At 40.3% G+C, this 26,970-nt stretch overlaps 4 protein-coding genes and 1 long non-coding RNA gene across 7 annotated transcripts; 2 read left to right on the top strand and 3 right to left on the bottom strand.

The window, feature by feature from the left end:
• Positions 1–212: 212 nt before the first annotated feature.
• Positions 213–6,328, bottom strand: LOC132703224 (sodium channel protein Nach-like). The gene is made up of 7 exons (XM_060672350.1): positions 6,085–6,328; positions 5,041–5,371; positions 4,326–4,437; positions 3,403–3,679; positions 2,170–2,182; positions 1,896–2,104; positions 213–450 (listed from the first exon to the last, which is right to left on the bottom strand). Exons 1-7 carry the CDS (start codon positions 6,326–6,328, stop codon positions 272–274), a joined length of 1,365 nt encoding a protein of 454 aa, XP_060528333.1. The 3' UTR covers positions 213–271.
• A 1,656-nt stretch (positions 6,329–7,984) lies between these two features.
• Positions 7,985–17,706, top strand: LOC132703834 (alpha-aminoadipic semialdehyde synthase, mitochondrial). The gene is made up of 10 exons (XM_060673338.1): positions 7,985–8,187; positions 9,942–10,569; positions 11,574–11,909; positions 12,123–12,439; positions 12,657–12,727; positions 13,834–14,069; positions 15,748–16,111; positions 16,436–16,923; positions 17,195–17,371; positions 17,456–17,706. Exons 1-10 carry the CDS (start codon positions 8,122–8,124, stop codon positions 17,569–17,571), a joined length of 2,799 nt encoding a protein of 932 aa, XP_060529321.1. The 5' UTR covers positions 7,985–8,121; the 3' UTR covers positions 17,572–17,706.
• Positions 17,707–17,990: 284 nt separating this feature from the next.
• Positions 17,991–21,167, bottom strand: LOC132703059 (rho-related protein racC-like). The gene is made up of 4 exons (XM_060672101.1): positions 20,171–21,167; positions 20,001–20,115; positions 19,431–19,545; positions 17,991–18,744 (listed from the first exon to the last, which is right to left on the bottom strand). Exons 1-4 carry the CDS (start codon positions 20,302–20,304, stop codon positions 18,539–18,541), a joined length of 570 nt encoding a protein of 189 aa, XP_060528084.1. The 5' UTR covers positions 20,305–21,167; the 3' UTR covers positions 17,991–18,538.
• LOC132703060 (uncharacterized) lies at positions 18,875–24,754 on the top strand. 3 transcript variants are annotated; one of them, XR_009619016.1, is made up of 4 exons: positions 18,875–19,121; positions 19,169–19,358; positions 19,460–19,554; positions 24,637–24,754. It is a non-coding gene; the product is annotated as an uncharacterized LOC132703060 (long non-coding RNA). The 3 variants fall into 3 exon arrangements; XR_009619015.1 differs by having other exon boundaries at positions 18,875–19,358; XR_009619017.1 differs by lacking the exon at positions 24,637–24,754 and adding an exon at positions 22,452–22,592 and having other exon boundaries at positions 18,875–19,358.
• Positions 21,400–26,878, bottom strand: LOC132703058 (vesicle-fusing ATPase 1-like). The gene is made up of 10 exons (XM_060672100.1): positions 26,757–26,878; positions 26,620–26,708; positions 26,354–26,563; positions 26,154–26,299; positions 25,965–26,103; positions 25,567–25,909; positions 24,654–24,819; positions 23,417–23,586; positions 22,542–23,365; positions 21,400–21,856 (listed from the first exon to the last, which is right to left on the bottom strand). Exons 1-10 carry the CDS (start codon positions 26,757–26,759, stop codon positions 21,724–21,726), a joined length of 2,223 nt encoding a protein of 740 aa, XP_060528083.1. The 5' UTR covers positions 26,760–26,878; the 3' UTR covers positions 21,400–21,723.
• Positions 26,879–26,970: the final 92 nt, after the last annotated feature.

Raw genomic sequence — 26,970 nt, 5'->3', positions numbered from 1 at the left:
ATTTTTTTTAAATGATTTTTATTTTATTTTTATTACTTTTAATGCGATTCCCGATATTGACTTGAAAAAATTGAAAAAATTCTGAGACTTTTTTGACCGACTGTAAATAGATAGAAGACAAAGCCCATTTCGTATTTCTTATTAGTCGGAACTACGTATAATTGTAACACGGATTCGAAACGCAAGTGACTAGCGCGGAGATGTGGCTTATAACTGTCAGCTCGCTTAAACAAACAGAAATCCATTAATGTGTTGCGTCACACGTGGCTTCTCAGTCGCGTCGGACCACCCAGCAATTTCGACGACTGCGACGGTAAACGTATATCGTTTCTCCGCGCCTTCGGGTCGATTTCCGAAACCAATACAATCGCAGCGTGCAAAAGTAGACGATCTCGGCGAAACTCAGCACGCTGCAGCCCAGAAAGAGGCCCATCATGAGTCCGATGTAGACTGCAAAGAGAGGTATAGTCTGTTCATAGATATAACAAAGTGACCAATTGCTTTTGAATGGGATTATCCAAGCGCGGTCAATAAGATTATTAAATGTGACAGAACTACCTTATGGAAGTGTATTCAACACATGGTTTTTAGATTTAAAAAAATTGACAAAAGGCAAGTTTTAATGGAATCTTTCAGAATTCGAAAATGGCGATTGGAATATCTAGAAAAAATTAGGTTTTACAGAGAACCACAAAGGCCAATTATTTACTTGGATGAAACCTGGTTCCGCACTTATGATACCCCGGAAAAGGGTCGGGTTTACTCAACTGATAAGTGAAAAACAAACGCGCCATCAAAAAGAGGTAAAAGAATAACTATTTTGCATGCTGGCTCTACAGATGGTTGGATTCCAAATGGACTTTCTCTGTCTGCGAAAAATATTAAAGATTCTTATTTGGATTACCACGAAGACACCACCGCTTTATTTAAAAGTTGGTTTAAAAACAAACTAGTTCCAAACATTCCTCCTAATAGCGTCATTGTAATGGGCAATGCAAGTTGTCACATTAGACAGTTGACTAAAACCCCTTCCTCATGTGACACAAAAGCAATAATCCAAAACTACATGTATAATAACGACATCTATTTTCGCGAAGATTATACCAAAAAGGAATTAATTGAGGTTCTACAAGGTTTGAACCTACAAAAGGAATACACCTGTGATAATTATGCAAAAAATCTAAGGCATACAGTGTTAAGGCTTCCACCTTACCACTGTATATTTAATCCCATTGAATATGTTTGACACCAACTGAAATCTGCCATTCGTCGTAACAATATTTTCCCCAATATTAACTCCAATGTCCTCAAACTTATAGAAACCGAAGTTTTTAACAACCCTCCACCCTCCACAAAGTTGGGCATATAGAAAAAGCAGAACAATCGTATATCCATATTGCAAATAATATAGAACAATTAATAATTAGAACAGGCGGTGATAGCGATAGCGGCACTGATATATTATGTGAATAATTTTAAGTAATTTGAGTAGGTAATAAAAATAATTAGTAATTTTATTTTAGATTTAAACATAAATACATACATAAATAAGTATTGTTTAGTATCTTTCCTAACAAAACCCCAAATAATTAAATTCTAAGCAAATGAAATATGGCCGAACAGGTCCGTGTTCGGCCATATTTCATTCTTACAGCTTGTCCGGGTCTTTCCTTAATCCATATATTTAGTTATTGTTCACTCAATCAATCAGCTTTCTCTGCAAGAATATATTCAATTTTTTCCTGTGATTTTTCAGGGATTTTTGCTGTTTCAACTCGAATTTCATTAGAGTCGTATGAAATGATCTCCTCTTTTGGGATAATAACATCTATGGAGATAACATTAATTGACTGGTTATGTATTTAAGAATTCCTGGTGGGCTATCGCATACGTGCCTATCAAATTGGAGAAACCGAAAAGAACGTCGCGCCTCAGCCTCAACTCGGGGTAGCTTTTGAGGGCCCATTGAAGGTTCGAACCCAGGAACCAAGGCCTCAGGTCCACGTCTTCTACCGTGTAAATGATCTCCTCGCAGTTCGCGAGGCAGGAGCACTCGTTTTCCAGCAAAACGAGCCTGTCTACGAACTCAGAACTGTAGTAAACGCTCAGATTTCAACGCGATATCTACCTCGATACGAAGACAAGCAGTGCAGCCCCTTCACGTCGCACGTTCTCTCTCCCTCTAAGAACAGAAAAATGTTTCGGTTATTGGCCCAGATCGATTGGAGCGACAGCGGAATTGTAATTGTAACGTGTCATTTTCGCAAAATATTTTGTCAAAAATACAACACTTTTGATAGAATCAAATTGTTTGAGTTTACCCGAAAATGCGTTCCCTTAATTACAAGGATGCCGGTTCGACCGCAAAGATATATTGCCGGATGCTAGCTGAGAACGTTTGTGGGTCGGATGCCACCTAGACCTTACTTACTTAATTAATTAAAAGATTATTTAAGTAAAAATATTACGATTTAACTTGCCTTGGTGCACAATTAGATATATTAACCGAGATATATGGTGTTACGATTTAATTTTTGATAATAAATGTCTATATATATCTATCTTTTCTGCGTAGCATATTTTAGACAGTAAAGAGTTCTAGCAAACGTCTAAAAAAATTAAATAGTATTAGCAAAAAAAGAAAGCAAACGAGGCTGTATTTCCATCGAAAAATATGAATATGAGAAAAGTAAACATAAAAAATTAATAAATTCTTAAAAAATCTTAGAAGGGAATTTGACTGCATCAACCACGAAATTCTTTTGAATAAAATGGAACAATACGGAATTCGTGGAATAGCTAGAATAGAAGAAGAAGTTTGTTTATGGGTATATAAAAATACAAAAAAACGGAGGTTTTCACGACTATAATACACGTAACAAAGACTCCATAAAAGAAATAGACTAGAATTTTCGAAAAAATATTTAACGAACACCGGTATTAGAGTCTACAATGGACTGCCCCCAGAGCTAAAGAGCAGTAGTAATGTAAACATTTTTAAATCCAAACTAAATTTTTTCCTCCTAGAAAATGTTTTTATAGTTTAAACGGATATTTTACCTATTAATATTTGTCATCACTGTATTGTTGTGCTCTGTCGTATATTTTACATTATATAAATTTTTAATGTATTTTTCTGCCTCATTTGCGTGATCCATATTGACCTACTCGACGAAATCCATAACACACTGATTGTATTCTAAATATGTGCGATAATAAAGATTTTATTATTATTATTGGCAAGGTTGGTTACTGTTTACACAGCAGCATCTTAAATGGAAAAAGTGATCGCCAAAACCCAAGTATAAAACACCAATACACTTTTCACATTGGCGATGGTCAGATACATTTTCCGGCATTTATTTAAAGTGAAAAGGTGTATTTTAAACAAATGCCACTCACCAATCGGTCGATAAAAGTGTGGAACGCATGCGCACAGCTCCTTAGCTAGCGAAATCCTGCACTCTATGCGGCACAACACGTAAGAGTAGACAGGCGAGTGGTCCAGGTAGCTCTCGTGATGGTACCTGCACTTTCGCTGCTCCACGCTCAGCTCCCTGGTGTGCTCGCTGGCGATGATGCTCAGCGACGTGAGGTAGACCTGCAGGAAGTGGCCGTTCGGCGAGTAGAGCGGTTTGGTGAGGGCGTCCGGCACCTCGAGCGGACCGTGGATGTACACCTTTATGGGGCATAGTACCGGCGCTGTTTTATTATGATTAAAAGTGACTAGAAAACAACCCTCAAATTTCAAGTTCCTTCAATAAATGAAAACTGTCAATCGATAGAGCAACGTGGTAAGGTATTTTCAAGAAGAAGAAGTATAGTTTATACTCTATAAACTATACTTCTGAAACTTTCTGGTTTCTAAAGTTGTGGTAAATAAAAAAACAAAATGTAAGTTTAAATGAAACAAAGAAACTTCCACGGATCGCCATCGGTACAGAAATGATCAGAGTCGAAAAAGAATTTTTTTTTTGTCTGTCCGTTCTCCGTTCTCGTCTTTGTTTCTTTTTACATTGCTATGAAACACGATAAGTGTCTGAAGTTTGATGCCATCGATGTCATATTTGGGGCATATATGGCAGATTCGGATCTTTATCTGATTCATTACCAATGTCGTTTACCAGTTTTTGAAATCGAAATAGAGCTAAAACATACGGATTATTTTTGACTTGATTGATTGATCATTTTGATTATATGAAAGTTTAAGTGGAGAAAAAGGTAAAGTGCGAAGTACAGTAAAGTAAAAAATTAAAAGCCAATCAATATGTTATCGCTATCGATTGCTGACATTGTTCTTTTTTTCTCTCCCGTATTCGACTCACGTGAAACCCCGTCGACATGTTGATGATGTCGGTGAAGACGTCACCATCGAGAGGGTTGACTTCGAGGATCTCCTGGACAGGCAACCGAGTCCAAAGATTTTGCCGCCAGTATCTGAAATTTGGTAAGATAAGGACCAAATCAAATTAAATAGTAAATCGAAGTAAACTAGGTAGAGGTAGAGCGAGCAAAAAGTCTATTCTGTAGTGATCTGGAAATAAAAATATTAAATCCATCATCAGTTCGATGAATCGGGAGTACTAAGTCCTAAGATTCTACCCATAGGAATGAGCGAATTGCCGAAAACTCCGAAGAGAATGATTTTTTCTTACCCAAAACACACAATCACTGTTAATGGAGAAAGAGCACAGGCAAGACATGAATATCCATCTATTATCTGAAAGAAACTTCTTCTACATACTTGTATCGTATTCCATTTGAAAATCTTGAGATTTTGTTAATTGAATTCGCCAAAACGGCACCACCTATTTGGAACACCCTGTATAAGCTGAGGTCAGCAATGCAAAGGAGGCATTGCGACAGTTCATTTTGTGTTTGTGTTGAACTATACAACTGGTGTACTATTTACAATGGATTCCTCCTACGTCGGTTATTGTTGAATCGAACTCTCTGATCCTGTCGGCTTCTTCAGAGCTTAACTCAGTTTTGGTTAGTTTCAGTTAAGTTCTGAAGAAGAAGATTTGTAAATAGTATTACCCTATCGACTGGTACGACGCGAACTGCGAGTTGAAGCTGTAGCAGATGCCCATCTCGGTGATGGTCTCGTTGAGCAGCAGCTCCTTGGTGACGGTCAGTCCAGAGTTGGTGACAACCGGTTTGAAGTTGAACTTCAGCCTGTCAAGTACGCTCATGAACTCATCGGGAGTTATGAAGTCGTGCGAAGGCACCGCGTTAAAGGAGCTGTAGTTCGCTTCGGCGAGCGATACGATGAACTCCCGCAGCGCCATCTTGTCGACGACGGAGGAATTGCTCACGAAGTCGTCCAAAGCCGCGGGGTCCAGTTTCGTCAGGGGGCAAATCGTCACTGCTGGGATGTCAGTGACGGTTAGAAGCTTTTTATATAAATTCCTTCACTGGTGACCTCGATAGAATACATAGAAGACAGTTATCTAGTTGTGGCTGTACAGGGCCGGTCGTATCTCGGAAACCGTTAGTCCGACAACTTTGAAAAAAAAATATTTTGGGTAAAACAGAAAAAGCCGGAAATTATTTTCGGGTTCGTAAAATGGCCGCTACGGGGCGTAACCTTCACCGTAAAATACCTGGAAATATTTTCCGGCCTTTTCTCTTGACTGATTTATCTAAATATATATTTTTTCTAAGTCGTAGGACTAACGGGTCCTGACATATAGAGGGCGTCCTCTATCAATGGGAAACCCTGTACGTGGAACAGATTTTAACCGGCAACTTTCGACCAATCAGAGCTAATAGTTCGAAATCTTGACGATTAATATTGTAAATTATATTCATTATATCAACCATATTTTTACGGCCATGCAGTGCAGAGGTTTCTATTTTTTTTAGCGAAAAAATTCGGGAAATTAAATTTCTTTGGTAGCGATTGGAGATTGTGAGGATAATTTTTATTCTAAGAGAAATCAGTCAGCCGTCAGCCGAAACAGATTGGACAGATTGTGGTACATTTCAATAAAAATTAGGACATACAGTCGAAACTCTCGACCAAAATTTGCAACTATCGAAGGAGGTGCGAACTGGTAAATTATACGTTGAAAGTGGTACCTGGCACGGCGGTTCTCCAGGAAAACTTGTCCCGTTCCACGGAAATAACGATCGGATTCTCGTAGTATCTCGCGAGAGTGAGCCTGCTCAGGAACCCAGCGCCCGTGGTGGCCAGTACCACCAGGATGGCCCAGAAGACCTTGCCGAAGATGTGGCTTTTCCCGTCGACTATCTGTGGGAACCCGTGGATCGAGCTGCTGGCAAAAATGCTGCGGACGTATTGCATCCACGATTCGGCGGCCATCGTAGCCCTTAGGGAGGCAAGGGCGTTGTGTCCTGATTACCATGTCGGTAACGATCCCATTGTTGCGGTAATATCGTCGCATCTCGCTTAATAATAAATAAACTCGTATTGTCCAATATCGACATACGACAAGCTGTTATCGGGAAACGCTAATGACCCTGATAACCTTCGAAGATTTTCCTCAAATAGGTCAACGAAATTCTAGGTCTATTTTTAATGCATCTGTGAGTAAAATAAAGAAATACAGACATAGACGGAGCAAAAACGCACCAGTAAGTGAAACACCATAGAGCTGGAATACAAAAGAAAATCGCCCATTGGAATATTTTGAAAACCGGGCAAAAAAAGTGTGTAGTTATATAGAAAAGCAACTGGATGAAGTTTTAGGAACCAAATCGTATGAGAGAACTTATTTCGCCATTTAAGGAACCCTGTAACATGCCCATTATCACTCTCATTAGAATGCAATGCAATGAGGTGGAAAATGATACGATAGTAGATATAAAGTATTCTGAAGACTAATTTTATTTAATATGGATTGGTTATTGGTTACAAATATATTTTGTAGACGTAGATGTATTTCTTCCGGCTCACAGTAGGTTAGCGGTTGATTTAAAGTGGAATATGATAGATATTCAAGATCCTGGAATGGCAGTTGGGAAAGAGCACTTAAATATTTGATTTTCCGAGCTCTAGCATCAAATATTTTATTATTATATTAAATAGCTCACTTTTAATAAAATTAGAAGCAGTAAATTGATTTGGTTGCTTTTTATGTAGAAAATTAAGTAAACCAAAATTACTCAGTATAAGAAAAGTTTTACAATTATTTTTCTACAAGCAAACAGATTCCAACCTCACAATTCATTGGAGTCTCTGTCGAAACTTCTAATTTTGAAGAAGTTAAAAAAATACTGTCCATTTGACGTTTTCCATTCTTCATTTAAATATTTAGATTGAGCTTCTGTTAAAGAATGTGCTGAGTTATGATCGGATATATCAAAAAATATTCAATTTTTTTGTAATTTTTTGTTTCTGAGTATTTCTTTTTTTTCCAAAGTTGCCACTCTCGATAAACTTTCGCGAATTTAGTAATAGGAATACCAGTGGGTTTCCAGACTTTCATAACATCACGAATCACTTCATGAAAACACCGTGGAATTGTGAGGTTAGAATCTGTATGCTTGTAGAAAAATAATCGTGAAGCTTTTTTTACACTCAGTAATTCTCGTTAACTTAATTTTCTACATGAAAAAGCAACCAAATAAATTTTCTTTTCAGCCATTTTACTGATAATAATTAAAATTACTGAGAGCTTTAAAGAATGACAATACACAATAATTTCTTAATAATATATTTTAATGAAATTTGACAGACATGTACTCTGTATCAAGAGGCATACACCAGCGGCGGACGTACGGAATTTCACCCGTCCATTTTGGAGGACGTGGCTGGTACGCCACTGATTTCTCTTAAAATAACATTTATTCCTACAATCTCCGATGATTTCTGAAGAAATTTTATTCCAATTTCGAAATTCCACCGAAACGTTTTCCCTCTTTTTCTTCTTGTAATTTGTTGTTTGCGACGATTGTTATCTCCGGTTTTGTTAGCGGCAAACAAAGATATATAGCGGACCTCAATAATGCTTGCCCAATATCGATAACAAGAACGAAAATAAATCAGTTCGAGACTCGCAATGTAGCGAATATCTCTTGCGTTTGTCGATCACAATTGGTGCCCAACATTTTCTTGTCGCCTTCAAGGTCTATTTCTAACGTATTCTTGAAACGATGTATAGGGCCAAAGTTAGATCGGCCGGCGACATATTTAAGACGCGAATTACCGCTCGAAACTTGGTAAGTTTAATGCCTATCTTTTTTTTCCATTTTTTAAGTCTTTAGATAGCTAAATAAGGACCTCGCAACTTAATAATAATAATAATAAATTGCCTCTGTTGTATATTGTAATATACGACATATCTGAGAAGAAGAATGTGATTTTACCGAATCAGGTGGCACTTTTATAGGAACAAATGGCTCAGTCTTTAATATAAATATATATAATTAATTAATAATAATAAAGTAGTCCATTAGGACTACTTTATTATTATTTGGACAAAAAACAAAGCTTCCTTCTTAAAAAAAAGCTAACAGTAATCAAAATTTTCAAATAATCAACAAATATCGAGATACTATTTACTTTGGCCAGGTTACTTATTCTTTGAATTCACTTAGGCCAGGTTAGCTTTTAGAGCTGCAAGCTTCTTCTTTTGTCCACATCTATAACAGTAATCGCCATATAGAGTGCAATCTTCGCGTAACCAGAGTTTACACATCAGGCACTGAATCCAGTCCGCCGTGGACTTGGTACTTGCATAGTCATCGAAACATTCTGTGCATTGAGTATTTTCTTTATCAGATTTAGTCTGGTCAGAATCTGATTCATCGAACTCCTATTCACTCGGTCTTTTCTTTTTTGGAACTGATTTTTGGTTGTTTTTTCTGGGTTTGTCTGGTGTTTGCTTCTTAGCTTTACCTTTCAACTTAGCTTTCTTAGAGTTAATATGTTCTTCTGAATTTAAAACGGCAGCACCTTGCTTGCCCGTTTTGTATAATGGAACAGGAATTTTCGGGATAGGTGAACATTCTTTAAGATATTTACTTGTCGTTTTCACAAAAGCTTTGCATATTAACTAGCCTAAGTACCTGTGAATAAGTCATAGAGGATATATGCCTCTAAGGGCGTCTACACTCAGTCAATAGTGGGGCCCCTATCCTTTTTAGTAGGGATAGACGCCCCAGCAAATAAATAAAATTACTTAAGTAATTTCGTAATTTGATAAACACACCATAGACATAAATGATACATACTATTTAAAAAACAATACACACTTAAAACTTACCTTCGAAAACGAAAGTTCTGAACACGTCAAAATGTCACTGTCACAAGAATCAAGCAAGCGCGGTAAAATTCTGCAACGTTTTTTTAACTCGAGCGGCGACACGTGCAGTCCTGTCGAAACGCGTGCAAGTTGCCGTATAGGTCCTAATAATAGAGTATTTGATCGTTTAAACCGCATCTGAGAGATGTCGGGGTTAAAATTCGGGCTAAGTGTTTGCATTCTTAGCAAAGGGGAATGCTGCCCTGTGTTGGTTCTAAGAGAACAGCGTATCTTAAATTTCGAGCGGGAATTCTAAAATTAAGTTTCGACAGAAGATATGGAGAATCAATTTGTGAGGTTGTTATTTTGTAAAGCATGAGTGTTGATATGAACTGCGTAGCGTGGATTCCAAATAACAGATGCGAAGGAAATCCTACTTTGAATAAGAGCATCATATTTGGAAATAAACGTTCTGGGATCACTGAAGTCCCGGGAATTTCTATTAATAAAACCAACCATTCTATTAGAATCGTTTATTATTCTTTCTATGTGGTGTTTAAATGACCGCTTTGTGTCAAGTGTAACTCCCGGATCCCTTACTTCATTCACTCTTACCAGGTCATTGTTATTTATATTATAAGTAAAATCTGTTTTGTTAACTTTTTTTTACAATGTGCGTCGCAAATTCAAAAAAACTGCGTTTTTTTTTCCTGTTTTACCGATTTACAGACGACGAAAAAGGTGATAGCGATCCGACGCGAGGACCAGAGCGTGTGGGAGCGTCGCGCCCCCTTCTCCCCTCAACACGTCCGTAAGCTGGTCAAAAACGGCATCAAGGTGATAGTGCAGCCTTCGAATCGTAGGGCGTACCCGATGCAGTCGTACCTGAACGCGGGAGCCATCATCCAGGAGGACATATCCGAAGCGAGCGTAATCTTCGGCGTGAAGCAAGCCCCGGTGGACCAACTCATACCCCAGAAGACCTACTGCCTCTTTTCGCACACTATCAAGGCCCAGGAGTCCAACATGGCTCTGCTCGATGCGATTCTGGAGAAGCAGATCCGCTTGATCGACTACGAGAAACTGATGGACGAAAAGGGGATCCGGGTGGTGGCCTTCGGCAAGATGGCGGGCATCGCGGGCACCGTCAACATCCTCCACGGGCTGGGGTTGCGACTGCTGGCCCTGGGACATCACACCCCGTTCATGCACATCGGCCCCGCGCACAACTACAGGAATTCCAGCATGGCAAGGCAAGCCGTCAGGGATGCCGGGTACGAGATCGCCCTGGGTCTGATGCCCAAGTCCGTGGGACCTCTGACCTTCGTGTTTACCGGGTCCGGCAACGTTTCACAAGGTTTGGACGCGTTTCGACGGACTTCTTCTTAACCGGAAGCAGTTAAGAGATTTTACTCCTTCAGAGTTTCAATAACAATCATACCATTCCCAATCTATGTATGAAGTAAATTGTTGTCTTAATAGTATTTACGTTATAAATGGCAAATAGGCCAATATTCAATAAATTTCCTAAGAGAACAAACTTTAGCAATGGAAAAACAAATAGACTTCTTATTCTAATACTCAAATATGGGCTACAATTAAGTCTAATTGGTATGGAAACATTACTAATGCAACTTTCCTCCATACTTCTGAATAAGTCGGATTAATGGAATCGACCATACTTTTTATGCAACCAATGGGAGCATTTGTAGTGTTTTTGATTTAGTGACTGTCGAGTCTCACTCCGCACCACTCGCATACTCTGTAAAAAATCATCAAATCAAACCTTAGCTTCTACGACGGTTGTTGTAGTTCTACAAAAAACCGTTATGTGTTACGAGTTTCTCAAGACAATCAATATTATAATTTGGGAAAGTTAGCAATAAGTTAGTTAGTTAGTTAGAGACAGGCCCAAAAACTATCCATCAAGAACAATAATGAAGTTACCTTGCGGTGACAATGTGAAGTGTCAAAGTTGCAGATTGGTAAAAAATTACATGTAGTAGGACGTTTTAAGTTTTAGTTTTAGGGTATGATGAGAGTCTCACAGTGTCAGCTTAGTCAGTGGTGTGTGGCTAATAGACTGAATCTCAACATTGCTACAAACCAAAAACATATTTTTTTTAAGGGGATTGAGTTGTTAATAAAGAGATGTAATAAGTGTATTGAAGTTAAGGGGGATTATATTGAAATATAATCAAAATTGTTACTCTACTTTGTTTCTCTCATATTCAGGCCGGGAAATTTTGGCGCTGCCCTCGTATATGAGTATTGCTTTGCGAGTTTTATAATGGCCAATTAGTTAAACAATTTTATTCTACTTGTGGGGAAAATGACAAAAGTTTCTTTGATCGCTCTCAGGGTCCCAGGAGGTGTTCCAAGAGCTGCCCCACGAATATGTCACTCCAGAATCGCTGCGTAAGGCGGCGGAACACGGCAGCCTGAACAAAGTCTACGGTTGCGAGGTGAGACGCAGGCACCACCTCGAGAGGGCAGACGGCGGAGGCTTCGATCCCGTAGAGTACGAGGAACACCCAGAACGGTACATCTCGACGTTCAGCAAGAAGATCGCGCCCTACGCCTCCGTGGTGGTCAACGGGATCTACTGGGCTGTAGACAGTCCAAAGCTGATCACCATCCCCGATGCCAAGCATCTTCTAAGGCCAGCGCACACCCCTTGGTTGCCTACATCCAAAGGTTCGAAAAAAACTTCTTGCAAATCTTCAGAATCAATCCTGAGTTGCAGATACTACAAAATTCCATCATATCGTAAAAAAGCATAAGACTCTGCTCTCTCTCTAATAATTTCCACTTTAGGGATATCGAGCGTTCCATCAGAAAGCACACTTCACCACAAACCACAAAGGCCATTTTGTAATTATGTAGTTCGAAGTTTTTTTTTCTCTGCAGGTGCGCCGGCTTTGCCTCACAGGATGCTCGCCATATGCGATATTTCGGCCGATCCGGGCGGCTCCATAGAGTTTATGAACGAGTGCACCACGATAGACACTCCGTTCTGCTTATACGACGCTGACAGGAACAAAGACACCAAGAGTTTCGACGGACCTGGTGTTCTGGTGTGTAGCATAGACAATATGCCCACCCAGATACCGCGCGAGAGCACCGACTTCTTCGGCGACCTACTGCTTCCGTTCACCTACGACATCATCCAATCCGACGCTGTCCAGCCTCTGGAGAAGCACAACTTTTGCAACGTAGTCAACGGGGTAAAGCCACCACTACGTTCTCTTCAAACACCTCATTATATAAAAAACGGTTTGAGCTGGAAGGGGAAGGGACTCGAAATAGGGAAATATTTTTTCAGGAATTTTTCGGATGCAATTCTGTTTATTTCTATCTACTTACCACACGTACAAAGTATACGACCGTTCTTCGACATGGCACAATTTTTTTCTTGTTAAACAACGAGCGATTTTCTTCCAGGCGATCATCGCGAGCAACGGCAGCCTGACCGAAAATTTCAAATACATCGACGAACTCAGAAGAACTCAAATGTAAGACATATTCTAGACGCGCTCCTACCAATCATGGACAAAAGATGAGCAGTACTGCCAAACTGCCTTAGGTATCCGCGGCCTTAAGAAAATGCCCTCAAACATTTTTGTTTATGGCGTTTCTTGCAAACTTCAAAAGCACGCAATTAACGATTATTTGAAAAGTTTTAAAAAGTTCAGATTCAGACATTAGACCAGTCGTGTCTTACGTAACAGCTCCAGCAGTTAAACTCTCAAAATTTTGCAATAAAAAATTCTGTTGAATTAATCAACAAAATTAAAGATATCAAAATCCCTTCTAACGCAACACTATTGTCTTTTGATGTACAAAACTTATTTCCTAGTATTCCACCTATGGATGCGATAGAAACAGGTTAACCCATTGATGAAACAAGATTTATTAGATTGCTTAATAGTACCTTTAGACCAAAATTATTTTCAATTTAATGCACAGATTTAGACCCACTTAGTCCTTCGTTAGCCGAGATTTTTATGGATAATTTGGAAAATGTTATACTAGAACATCCTTTAAGTAAAAGTTTTCTATGGTGGTATAGATACGTGGATGATATCTTTGCTGGCTTTGTTGGCACGCACAGACAATTGAATTCTTTTTTAAATTACATTAACTCATTACATAATCGTATAATATGCACTATCGAGATTGAACAAGATAATTGTTACGAAAACGCAAAACAAACTAGATTGTTCCATTTACCATAAACCTTCACACACGGACACAGTCATACATGACAGCTTCTTCTTCTTCTTTTACTTCTGTTGGCCACGACTGCTAGGATCATTCGGCCAATACATAACAGCTCAAGTCACCCTTTTTTCTTTGCACTTCCAAGTCGTAGATACAGTCGACGGTGTAAGTCCGTATCGACGTCCCACATCACTTTATAGAGAGTGTGAAATTCGTTATACAGGATGGATTAATACATATCTTTGTACGGAGGCCTAATAGTACAAAAAATGTTCGTAATACAGAGTTTTACGTTATACAGGGTTGCGCTACAGGGAGTTTTCAGTGTATCTCCTTTTAATAATTTTGACACTTAACGCCTTTGCTATTTATACTCCTCGCGAAACTTATGATTTAGAAAAAGCAGACACAAAACGGAGACTACGTCGACGGACAAACACGCCCTCATCTTGGGCGCAGGTCGCATAGCGGCGCCCCTGGTGGAATACTTGCACCGAGATAAGCTCGTCGGTATCACAGTGGCGTGCGAGAACACGGACCTGGGGGACAAGCTGGCCCGCGCCTACCCCGGCGTCGAGAGCGTCTACCTCAACGTCAACGAGGCGAGCAACGCCAATCTGGAGGACCTCATAGGTGAATTGGGCGGGGTACTCGAAGGCAGTGGTGTGACAGAAATAATTCGAATTTAAATGCACAAAGGATAGGTTCTAGCAGAAAAAGTCAATCGATGAAACTAAATTTGAAAATCTGTCACGAATGCTGCGTGGTCCTGCTAGACAGACCTCTACTAAACCTTCATATACTTCTTCTATACCTCTAATGTACCTCAATATATGTTAGTTATAATAGAATATATGGAAGTCATAAAAGCCGGGACCCGGTATGCTATACCTCTTCTCGACTTCATATTCCTACTTATACCTCTTCTATACCTCCACATAGCTTTCCTACACCTCCACATATGTCTGGTATGATGATGTAGAAGTATATACGTAGCAGTTCAAACAAAAACGTTTAATAAAATAAAATCGCTTACAGAGCCGACAAAAGCATTCTGCTGATTAAGGTTCGATTTCAATTCTTCGAACATATTTAAACTAAACCGAACCGAACTAACCAAAACTCTTTGCTATTAGCAAATGCATTCCAAAATTTTCCGGGGCGACCACAGAAAAGAAAATAATTTTACATAATTTACTAAATTTAATTAATAATTATAATATAATAATTAATTTATTAATAAGTTTGTTTAATACATTTACAAAACAGGACAACCTATACAGTGTCGATAGCACATTAAGTTTGTGGAGAATTTTGTTGTACTAATTTATTTTCTAACGTACTTTCCTTCTTATCTACTTATTTGCTCACCTTCTTACTTACTTCCTTTATTACTCACTCTACTTACCTACTTACTTAATTACTTACTTACCTTACTTGTTTACTTACTTAACTCGTGACCTCGTAACTTACGTACTCAATTACCTATTTACCCTCCTTTTTGTTTATTTACTTACCTTATTTGCTTTACTTACTTACTTTACTTCGCTTACTTACCTTATCTAATTTACTTACTTATTTATTTACTGAATTAGTTACTTGCCCTACTTATTTATTTGCTTATTTACTTAACTAATTTCTCACTTACTTACTTACTTCTTTACTTATTTACCCACTTAACCTACTTCACTTACTTACCTTGTTACCATGTTTCTTACTTACTTATTTGCTGCTTGCTTACTTACTTACTGACTTAGTTTCACATCTTATATCTTTTGCTTATTTATTTTACTTCCCTACTTACCCTATTGAATTTACTTACGTATTTATTTGCTAACTTAGTTACTTATTCTACTTATTTATTTAACTTTAATTACTTACTTCTGTATTTACGATCTTATTTATATACTTATTTACTTATTTGTTTCTTACTTACTTACTGACTTACTTTCATATCTTATGTCCTTTGGTTATTTTTTTTTGCTTTGTTTTTATTTATATGCTTATTCTACTTATTTATTTAGCTACATCATAGTTACTTACAATCTTACTTATTTACATACAAATTTACTTACTCATTTACTTATTTACTTATATACTTACTCACTTACCTACCATACTTAATTTAGTTACTTACTCATTCATTTACTTAAATACTTAATTACTTACTTACTTAATCACCTTATATACTTACTTGCCTCACTTAGTTTTTTACTCGCCTAGCTTGCTTATTTACCTCACTTACTTACCTTATTTATTTAGTAACTTGTCTAGTTACTTACTTACGTATCTTGGTTGTTTGCTTACGTAGACCGGGCGGACGTGGTGGTGTCGATCTTGCCGGCAAATTTTCATCCACGCGTGGCCAAATCTTGCATCAACCGCAAGACCCACATGATCACCGCGAGTTACATGAGCAAGGAGGTGAGGGACCTCCACGAAGCCGCCTTGAACGCAGGCGTGACGATCCTCAACGAGGTCGGTTTGGACCCGGGCATCGACCACATGTTAGCCCTCGAATGCATCCACGAGGCTAGCTCCGTGGGCGGCAGGATCACCTCGTTCGAGTCGTTCTGCGGGGGCCTCCCGGCCCCCGAGTTTAGCGACAACCCGTTAAGGTACAAGTTCTCGTGGGCCCCCAAAATGGCGCTGCTCAATACGGTCGCCTCCGCCAGGTAAGATCTTGCCACGGAATTACCGTTTTCAACTTGGCTCATTAGCTATAGATATATAGATAGATTCTTTACTTGACTGTTTGCAATACAGAATGTTTACAGTACCTCGCAATTCAAGAAACGTAATACATAATATTCGTTTATTCTGTGTTCCTCTATTAAAAATATATACACAAAATTCTCATATATTACGTAGTCCCTATAAAACCCTCTTTCTTCGTTTTGATTTATTCCCGATAGTTTTGGTTGGTTGGTAAACGCAATCTCGAAGAATTTCTTCGGAAAGCCGAGTTAGATATTCAGATGGTGCGTTCCACCTTGCAGATATTTGCGCAAGGGCCAAATAGTTGAGATCAGCGAGGGCGGCGAGCTGATGAGGGCCACCAAACAGCTCGACTTCCTTCCCGGCTTCAACCTAGAGGGATATCCGAACCGCGACAGCACCAGCTACACCAACCTGTACGGCATCACCGAAGCTAACACGGTACTGCGTGGTACTCTCAGGTACAGCGGTTTCGCGCAGTCAGTTCGCATGCTCCAGTTCCTGGGTCTCTTCGACCCGGAACCCCACCCGTCGCTCCACTCCCAAGGCCCGGAGGTCACTTGGAGGCAGCTCGTCTGCATCCTGCTAGGTTTGGAGGACACCAACATGTTCTACGACAACATCAAGGGCAAGATCACAGAGAGGACGGGCAGCGACTACGCCGTGGACGTGTTGGAGGAGCTCGGACTCCTGGACAACGAGGGCGTGGTCAAGTGCGGGTCGCCCCTGGACACCCTCACCCACTACCTGTCGACGAGGCTTACTTTCGGTATGACGTTGAACATTTGGCCCTTATTTGCTATTTAGAAACCTGCAGTAAGTTTCTTCAGAGCTTAACTGAAACTTTTGTTAAACATATAAACTTGCTGACGTTTCGCCAATTTTCCAATTGGCTTCTTCAGAGCTTAACTCAACCAGTTTCGGACGAAACGTCAGCAAGAAATCCAGAAGATTTGCAAATATTTTTACAGTGGGCTGTGTAAGTTTCTTGAAAAAAAAAAAACTTTAACATTTTGGAGGGTTTAAAATAACGATTTCAGGTAAGGAGGAGCGTGACATCGTCATCATGAGACACGACGTGGGAATCAATTGGCCGGACAACAGGAAGGAAATACGGGGGGTGAATTTCGTAGTCTATGGTGACATAGCAGGACATTCGGCCATGGCAAAGACGGTCGGTTATCCGACCGCCATCGCGGCCAAAATGATCCTCGACGGTAATCGAAATTTTACGAAAATTAGTTGAATTATCTATCTATCATCACCACCAAGTCAATATGACCGTCGATTTTTCGTTATAGGCGAGATACAAGAACGTGGGAGTATTCTGCCATTCCAACCGGAGGTGTACAGGCCCATCCTGCAGAGGCTGCGCGCCGAGGGCCTGAACAGCACGGAAACTTCGAGGTTCTACTAGGTTAAGGCGATTTTTTCTTTACCTTTTATACTTTATGAATATTAACTGTATTTTTGAGTCATTTGTTTTATTCGCAAACCACAGACTACCTAACTGGAAAGGCTAATTTACTGACTTAACCAACACCTTCCACATCACAAGACCGGCAAACGCTAAAGTATGAGTCATCACATTAAGGTTGCTTGAAAAAGGATAAAAAAACACTTTTTAATTTATGCAAATTATTTTCATATTTAAAATATAGTACAAATATATTCAATAGGTAAAAATGGTAGAAATTAAAAAACCATTTTCGAAAAATTAATTTCTTTATTGCACAACGAAAGAGAGAAGTTAAAAAAGGGAAAAAACAAGGGAAACAAGGCCATGTTAATAATGTCTCTTTATATAACTCCAATTTCTTTGGAGAGAAAAAAACAAACACATCTTTCTATCAAAATGTACTAAAAGTGCTAATACTAAGTAGTAAATCCTCTTGGACGATCAGTTTTGAAGGCAATTTTCTTGATTAAAAAATTATGCCTGGAATATTTTTTGGATAAAACTTACCATTTTTGAGAAAAATCCAAAAACCCGAATTTTTTGATTTTGACTTTTGGCACTTTATTTCTACTGACGTACCAGAGAGTTCCACCAGAAATAATACATACGAAATACTTTGCAAAATGTTTATTTCACACATAAACTTAACGCAAGTCTTTTTTTTATATTCTCTTATTTTACCTCCGCAACGTTAAAGGGGTGCTCGGAAAAAAAAAGAATTATTAGTTCACAAACGTAAAATTAACACCGATTAGCAGTTTTACGTTCGTAGCACCAAAGCATAAAAACAAGCGAACTACAAATATTTCGAGTCGTTCACAGCGAAACGTCCGATTCCGCCACCGTTTTCCAATTCCATTTGGCGACGTTTAGACTATTTCGCCAATAGCAGTAAAGATACCGCGACGCCTCACGCCCGCGCCATCTATTGCACCGTGCACGAATTTTTCGTTCCCCGCTGGTTAGCCACGATGGCGCTAGATGCCGCGTCAATGATTTGTTTTAGACCGTGGCCGGTCGCCGCCGAGCACTCGACGTAATGTTTTGCTCCGATTTTCTTCTGGAGCCTCACGCCCTTTTCACTGTTGACGCAATCGGGCGATCTGGGCTGCCGCAGGTCCAATTTGGTGCCTGAGAAAACATGGAAAGTTTTCTCGGAGAAAATCGATTTTGGGCGACTGTCCCAGTATGGTTTGCCTAACGGATCATAAAATGTAAAGCAGTCGTGCCCAACTTTATTAATGAAACGCATTATTGAATTGAATTGAGTGATCGAATATTTTCGCTCAAAGTATTGTTAACTAACAATTACTAATTAACTAATTACTAACAATGGATTTAAAAAAATGTCACGCTTCTTATCATGTTTTGTAAATTTAGATATTCAGTGACCTCGTGTAAAAAAAAAAGAAATCAGAGCTGCTAGCAGAGCAGAAATGAGTTTGACAAATATAAAATTAACTTAACAATTAACTGCGAAATACGGCATAGATGTTTTACACAGGGTGGTAAGTGGGCCGGATGGGAGAGCCTTAGTTTTTATAGTATTTTTCAGTAATTAAAAGAATTGGTGGTCAGCAGATATACTAAACCTTATTTGTACTAAAGTTGAAACAAAGTTATTTCATGATTGGTATTGGTGTTAAAGTGGGGCGTCCACTGCGGGCACTTAGGCCACCAGATGGGCCCGTTGTGCCCCTAGACCGCGCTAGAGGGCGTCCAGAATGCCACTGCTCCTATAGAAGGTTAGCAACTCCTTTAGCCCAATATTTTATGATGGATTTAATTGGTTGTGTCTTCTTAAGTGGGCCACTTACCGACTAAAATAACCGTTTTGTGTCTGTAGGGTTGTATTTCGGGTATCCATCTTTCCAGCACGTTTTCGTAGGAAACTTTGTCGGCTAGAGAAAAGCAAACCACGAACATCTGCGCCTGAAATCCGTAAGAACTTTTACATTAATACTAATTATCCTTTGGAAACAACAGCGTGCGGTGGGTCACAGTTAATATAATAATTTTAGATTTATACATAAAGTCGCCGATTGACAAATCTTACCAACTTTCTTGACTACAGAGCCAGAAAACAATCTCAACTCAATCACTGAACCCAGAAAAACACCTTACATTTGCTCTTCTCTCTAATCATTGCCGCATTAAGCGTTCCATCACAAAATACACTTCACCACAACCTTCCAAAAATAATAAGTACGAAAGTAACTCCACACTTGCTACTGTTGTCCTTCCATACATTCACAACATCACTGACCACACAGCAACTATGACGAATTTAAATTCGGAAACTTGAGGTAATAATCTGGTTCCATTGTATGTTAACGACCACCCTTGGATAATCCCTTCACTTTCTTATATCTATGAACAGACCATACCTTCTTGTACCACTCCCTCCTGACTTCGTCATATTCCTCTTGACCAGCTGTGTCGATCAGTTTGAAGTGAACGCTGCGATCGCTTAGCTTGTGCTCGATGTGAAGTTCATCGTATCTGTTTAAAAACGGTTAAGGGCAACTTGAAATGCCATCCGAAGCATCACACTTACAAGTTCGCTTGAGTCGCACTTCTGACGTTATATTCGCAATTGCCGAGCGCTTTGAGGATCGACGTCTTGCCCACGTAACCGTCGCCTATCAGCACAATATTTACGGGATCCGACTGCGAACTTTTTCCTTCCATTGCAACCGAATACGTTTTCGATTAGCACCTGCAAAGGTGCAATGAAAGCGGAACGTATCGCGTTCCAAAATGTTATCGCTTAATCTTGTATGCTGGAGATAAGGCTGATAATGTTCTCCGTCTATTGAATATAATGCAAATCGGGATCAACCATTCTAAAAAAGGGAATCAAACCGGGCTGAGCATTTTTTTTATCATTTTGGCAATGTACGAGACGATATTTTTTGATTGACTAAAACCTAAAGTTCCTAAATAATGAGGAGCATTTCCATCTTATCAGAAATGGCATCTGAAGTAATCTGGTGCGTCAGTTGGACGGCATATACAGGAACTGAGAATTTGTTTTGATAAAAGTGACCGTGACCTGACTTAGTATCAGTTAGACGTCATAACATACTCAGTTGGCTGTGACCTGACTGAGTGGCAGATGTCTAATATACACTGACAGTGAAGAAGCGACCATGACTTCACTACGTGTCAATCAGACGTCTTAATATACACTGACTATTATATTAAATTCCGTATATTATATTATGACCTCTAACTCCGAAAAAGCTAGTTTAAAAATTTGATCAGGATCAGACTAAATGTCAGATACCATAATATACACCAATTGCAAAAAAACTTTTTGAGAAAGTTGGACATAACCTGACTAAGTGTTAGATATCTAATATACACTGACACTGAAAAAGCTTTTGATAAAATTGAGCATGAGTTCGTCAGTTAGTTGTCATAATGTATACTGGCTTCGAAAAAACTAGTTGTCAGACGTCTAACATATACTGGCAGTGAAAAAGCTTTTGATAAATTTGACCATGAGCTCACTAGTTGTCAGACGTTATAATATATATCGATTGCCAAAAAACGTTTGGGAAAGTTGGCCATGACCAGAGTAACTGTCAGTTAGGCGGCGTAATGTACACCGACTCCGAAAAAGCTGACCATGGTCTGACTAGGTGTCGGATGTCGTAACATACACTGCCCATGACCTGAGCGTAAGTCTCTGTCGCGTCTTCCGATCAATAAATAAGCACATAGGGCTCCGAAGAACGACTAAAAGTCGCGTCTCGCCTTTGCGGCGTTGCCACTTCGACAGAGGACCAAAATAAGAGTCGAAATCTGAACTAACCGTAATATATTTCGAACGTTTCTTGAAAAAATATCCATACAAAAACGATAACAGGGGGTTAGGGCGGACGTCGGCGACCCCGACCGTCCTCCCAGTACTTATTGCGTGTTGACCTAAGGGCCCGGCCCGCGTCTACGCGGAAGATAATGGGGGAGGAGAAGCGCAAAACTGAACACGCTACAAATTGACCGTTGTTTGTCAGCACCGACGAAATAAATAATCTTGAAAGCCTAACGCTACGAGGTATCACATTCACAACGATAACGATTAGTATTTTGGGACTCCTTAGTCTACGCCATGCCGGGATCCTCGAGGGCCCCGTCCTCCTCCAGTTTCGTAATGAACTTGATCACCCGCAGTCGTTCCTCGGTCTGGCGGCTCATGTCGAGCAACGCGAGCAACTTTTTGATCCCGATGAAGATCCTGAAACCGACACCGTATTCATTTGCTTAAAGCCGAGTCTTCTTTTATCGATAGGGCGGAGCTTAAACAATGAAGAACGTCCTCTGACTCTTTATCTCTCTGGGCACGCCGATCAAGCCCTTAGGGCGCCTTTTCAGGCGGGCCCTTTAACGCGTGACCTGAGAAAGATTATTTTTCCTTCCGCAATCCACGAGTGGTAGTCTTCATTTTAGCTGGGTCTGCGTTTCAGCACTTTTAAAAACGGCGTGTTTATTTAGACTCCGCCCCTTAATGTGTGGCTGTGACAAGCCAATAGAGCTGGCAGGAGGAGAAACTATGGTTAAATTTGATTCTTTAACCCAATGTGTGTTCTTGTGAACTAAATACTAAAAGTGTGTTATATGAGTTTTTACCTATCGCATTATTTCTAACTTAAACAAATTAAATTGTTTAAAAATAAACAATGTTTTCAGGCACTCACGATGCCGTTACATAGAACTGCAACATTTCGATGTTCTTTTACATATAATGCTGTTCAACTCCTTGGATCATGTTCTCCAAGCGACCAAACTTTTAACTTTTATTTAAAAAGGCATTTACTTCTTCCCGATCGCAGATTGAAGTGCGAATGGCTTTATGGTGATCCCTTAGGGCGTGGCCTTTCGTTAGACTCCGCCCCTTAAGACGCGCGATCGCGTCGACTCACCTTTTGCCGTGCAGATGGTGCGTGATCTGCTTCAGTTCCTGGTTGCTGAATATCTCGGACGTCTCGATGACGTTGAGCACGTGCTCGGGCTTGGACAGATTAGGCACGTGGAGGACGGCGGTGAACGCGGACAGCATCTCCATCTCCTCGAGCACCTCGCGTCTGCTGCTCGTGCACAACACGAGCAGCTTCTTGCCGGGAGGCGGTTCCTTCTTCAGCAACACCAGCAACGCCTGCAGCGTCAAGTTCGAGTACCGGGGACCTATGGGGCCGTAATCGAGCAGCCGCTCGATGTTATCGACGAGGATGCAGCTGAGGGTCGAGCGATAAGCGTCGTCGAACACCTTGCGGATGCTCAGACACTTCGCGGTCTCCGTGAAACCGACCATTTCCTCAGGGGAGCACACCTTCACGAACGGAAAGTCCGAGTTCTTCGCGAGTTGAGCGGCGAGCGCGGTCTTGCCCGAATTCGGCGCCCCTTCGATGAGGATCGACACCAGGCCGGAAGTGTCCGTCGACCTGGCCTGTTGCGTGAACAGCATGCCGTCTTCGAGGATGGCGGTGACGGGGGGGCCCCAATTGATGACGCCGCGCGCCAAATACTGGTTGATGATCTCCTCCGCGGTGCCGAACGCGGGCTTGATGTCGTGCTCGAGGGCGTGCATGAAGTCGGCCCGCGTGACTAGCAGCTTCTCCATGGCCTCGGGATCGACCTCGACCTTGTTCGACGCCTTGATGAGGCGGTTCATTGCGGTCGATTGGGCGGCGCGAACCAGACCCTCGAGCTCCGCCCCCGAGAAGTTTTTAGTCAGCGCGGCGAGTTCCTGCGACGGGGGCGGGGCTTAATTTGAGGCGTGGTCGAGTGAGAGCCGTACCTTCGCGTCCACGTCGGGGCTGATTTTTTTAAAGTGCCTCATACGCGCGGTGTGGATGTCGAGGATCTGCACGCGGCCTTCCTCGTCGGGCAAGCTGATCTCCACCTGCACCTCGAGACGCCCGGGCCTCATCAACGCTTCGTCGATCATGTCTCGCCGGTTCGTCATGCCTACGGCCGACGATATACGCTTCTTTATCAACTTTAATCGATACCCAAAGCAGGAGGCGAACAAAAATTGCAAAAGTCGGACTGTGAAAATTGTGGAAACGTTCAGTAGCCATTTTTTGTTTGGCCATGCCCCTAATGTGGATGATGATCAAACGATTACGAATACTTTATTAATGTTACTATCCCAGATGATTTACATACGTTAAACAAAAAGGAATAAAATGACACATACTTAAAATGCACCTGCAAATACTCATCAAAAATAATAATAATACAGGAGATAAAAGCAAAAATTAAGACTGAATTCAGTAAAAAAAAAACGAGACTCCACAACTTAAAATGTGAATAACTTCAACTTGATGAAATCCTAAGCTGGAAATTATACAGTACTTGTGTTGTAATTGGGAGGGTACTATAGTATGAAACAATGACTGGATCTTTTTCTGAAGATTCTCCTCTTTTGCATCCCCAGGTGTAAGGCGTACCATATTTCCAAAGCTTAATGCACTGACAGCACCTTTTTTGGTTACATTTATTTAAAAAAAATCCAGAATTATTAAAAAAAAAATTATAATCATCTAGAATGTAGAAGAACAACATAAAAATCACCTAGAGTGTGAACAACTGCTTCTAATACCAGGAAGGGAAAATTGAAGGGAACGGCACCGAGGAGGAGGAGGATAGCAAGAACAGCGAGCCCACACTTTTTAGGTTATCTCCGTTGATTGATACGGGAGTCATAATTTATCATCAGATTTGGGAATTGTACAGATTCACGTTTAATCGTGTGTTTTTAATTCTGCATAAACTCATACTTATACTTATTTTCTGGAATTTCCAAATCGAAGTAAACGGTTTCCAATGAGATTGAATATCTATATTTTGCGATTTGATTATCTACTTTCGGAAAGAAAATATTTAAAATATCATAACATTTAAACGCAGAAAAGTCCACTCAACCCCCCACCCCCCCGGCAATTGTCGAACCAAGGTGAAAACAACCTATCAACGATTCCGTTTGTATTTTTTTCTCGGTCCCCGCCCCCTAAGGTTACAATTCACGTCACCTATGACCAGGATGTTGTTGAGCTGCTCGACACCGTCGATTTTCGACAGCAACTGGTTGACCACCGTGTCGTGGACTCCCGTGTTGCCCGCCACCGAGCCCCTCTGCTTGCAAATGGCGTCGATCTCGTCGAAGATGATGATGTGCAGGCCGCTGTTGGGCCCCGCCTGCGAAATTAAGTGTCACCCCCACCCTAATTTTACGTTTTTTTACATTTTCGAAAAAAAAAAAAAAGTTTAACACGCAAACGGTTGAATGTGTAGATTTAATTATTACATACCTAGGTGTAGTTTGCCTTCATTAAAATTCCTGTATATTATTTCGTAAAAGGAAAGGTCATTTAACACGTCACAGTTATTTTTTACATGCACCGTCATTGGTTTAATAATGAAGAACTTTTCTTGTTATTAAAAAAATAATAATAATTTAAAAAACATAACTTATATATACTAGAATATTTTTTTGGCGCATTAAACCCCACAACTTTTGTATTAAACAGAGTTTCATTCATTAATTTCTAAAAAATAAAATAAATAATAAAATAATAAAATAACCACCCCTCTAAATTTATTTTACATTTGCATTGCATTGCATTTACATACTTATTCATATACAAGGTGTACCAAGAAAGTATAGTAAATCAAAGTAAATTACAATATTGTCTTTAATATCGTGGAATAAAACAATTTATTTTCAAACAGTTTTTTCTTTATTAATTTATAAAAATAACGAGACAAAAAAGTTTATAACCAACATTGTAGGGTTTAATGTGTAGATTTAGCGTTACATACGTATTTATATACGAGGCGTGCGAAAAAAGCATAGGATGCCAAAATTATGTTTGCAGCATAAAAAATTGATTTTAAAATATTGTTCATTTCTAAAAAAAATTATAAATATCAAAATTGTTTTACCCGTTTCTCCTCCTCCTCGGCCTCCGCGAACAGCCTCCTCACGTTCGCCTCCGACTCGCCAACGTACTTATCCAAGATTTGGGGCCCGTTCACTATTTTCGGCTCCCTCGCGTTCAGCATTTTCCCAATTTGCCTGGCCATTAGGGTCTTGCCCGTACCCGGAGGACCGTACAGTAGGATGCCCTTTACGTGCTTGCAGCCCAACTGCTCGACTATTTCCGGGGGGAACACGCGGGACGCGAAAGCCCGTCGAAATATCGCGTTAAACTCGTTGCTCAGCCCCCCGATGCCCATCTTCTGGAAATCCCAGTCGGGATTTATGATCGACTGTCGAACTTGTTTCCTTAAAGAAAGGGCATAAATTGGAAAAAAAGAAAACTGAAGGACTAGCCGCTCACCCCTTCGATTTACCCACGAGATTGATACTGGAATTTTCGGCTTTTTCAAACTGTACCGTGGTGTTTGGAATGAGCTGGCCGATTCGGGCCTTTTTTGCTTTGGCGTCCCGGTTTTCCTTGATGGCGGAAATATTAGCAGCTAAAACATAAAATCAACACACGAACTCGAGACATCCACAGTTATTTTACCTTCCAAATCTTTGACGACGAGAAGCAGCAGCTTTTTATCCTTGAAAGCGAAAGCCAACTGCTGACCGACGGTAAATATCTGATTGGGAAACGACAACAAAAACTCTTTCGCCATTTCGTCGGTATCATATTGTTCTTGAGAAGTCCTAGAATACAACGAACTTTAACGGCTACAAAACGAATTAAGGCTTGTTACTAACACTTTTTTCTGCATATAGTCCACTTCGAGCACAACAGAGGATAGATATTCGTCAGGAGTGTAAGGCTCGACCCCGACCTCCTGATTGAGAGACAAAACCGCCCACTTTCTCTGCGGTAAACTAAACCCGACATGGTACCGCGGCACCCCCGGGTGAGTTTTCACGGAAAACACGAAATTTTGACCTCCGCCGGTGTTTATTCGGATGTGCCTGAAACGCAGGACCGTACGTTAATAAACTGAGTTAATTCTACTTCGCGCGTTTACTTCACTCCCGGAAAATCGTTGTCGTTAACGATCGCACAGTTGGTCAGGGATAATTCGTCGGTGGGACACTTGGTTACCTTGAAAACGGCCTGCAACATAGAAATTAGTTTATTTCAAAGGATTTCTTTTAAAAATACCATTATCAATTCGCGTTATATGGCGCAATGCAGACCCTCCGAATTCAAAATCAATAATCCGACAAGACTTCCATCTGACAGATGTTTTTTTGAAGTGTGGGAGGCGATATTATTGGTCAGAGATCTATGCAACAGCTGACGCCTTTAAATCTTCTAAAGGTGGATAAACTCATCAGTGTCGTTCGCCCAAAGTGTCGAATACCTCCAGTGTTCG

The sequence above is a fragment of the Cylas formicarius genome, unplaced genomic scaffold (assembly GCF_029955315.1).
Source record: "Cylas formicarius isolate icCylForm1 unplaced genomic scaffold, icCylForm1.1 PGA_scaffold_6__28_contigs__length_40554024, whole genome shotgun sequence".
NCBI classification, from domain to species: domain Eukaryota; kingdom Metazoa; phylum Arthropoda; class Insecta; order Coleoptera; family Brentidae; genus Cylas; species Cylas formicarius.
The sequence above is the reverse complement of the archived record's forward strand: the minus strand, read 5'-3'. Positions and strand labels throughout refer to the sequence as shown.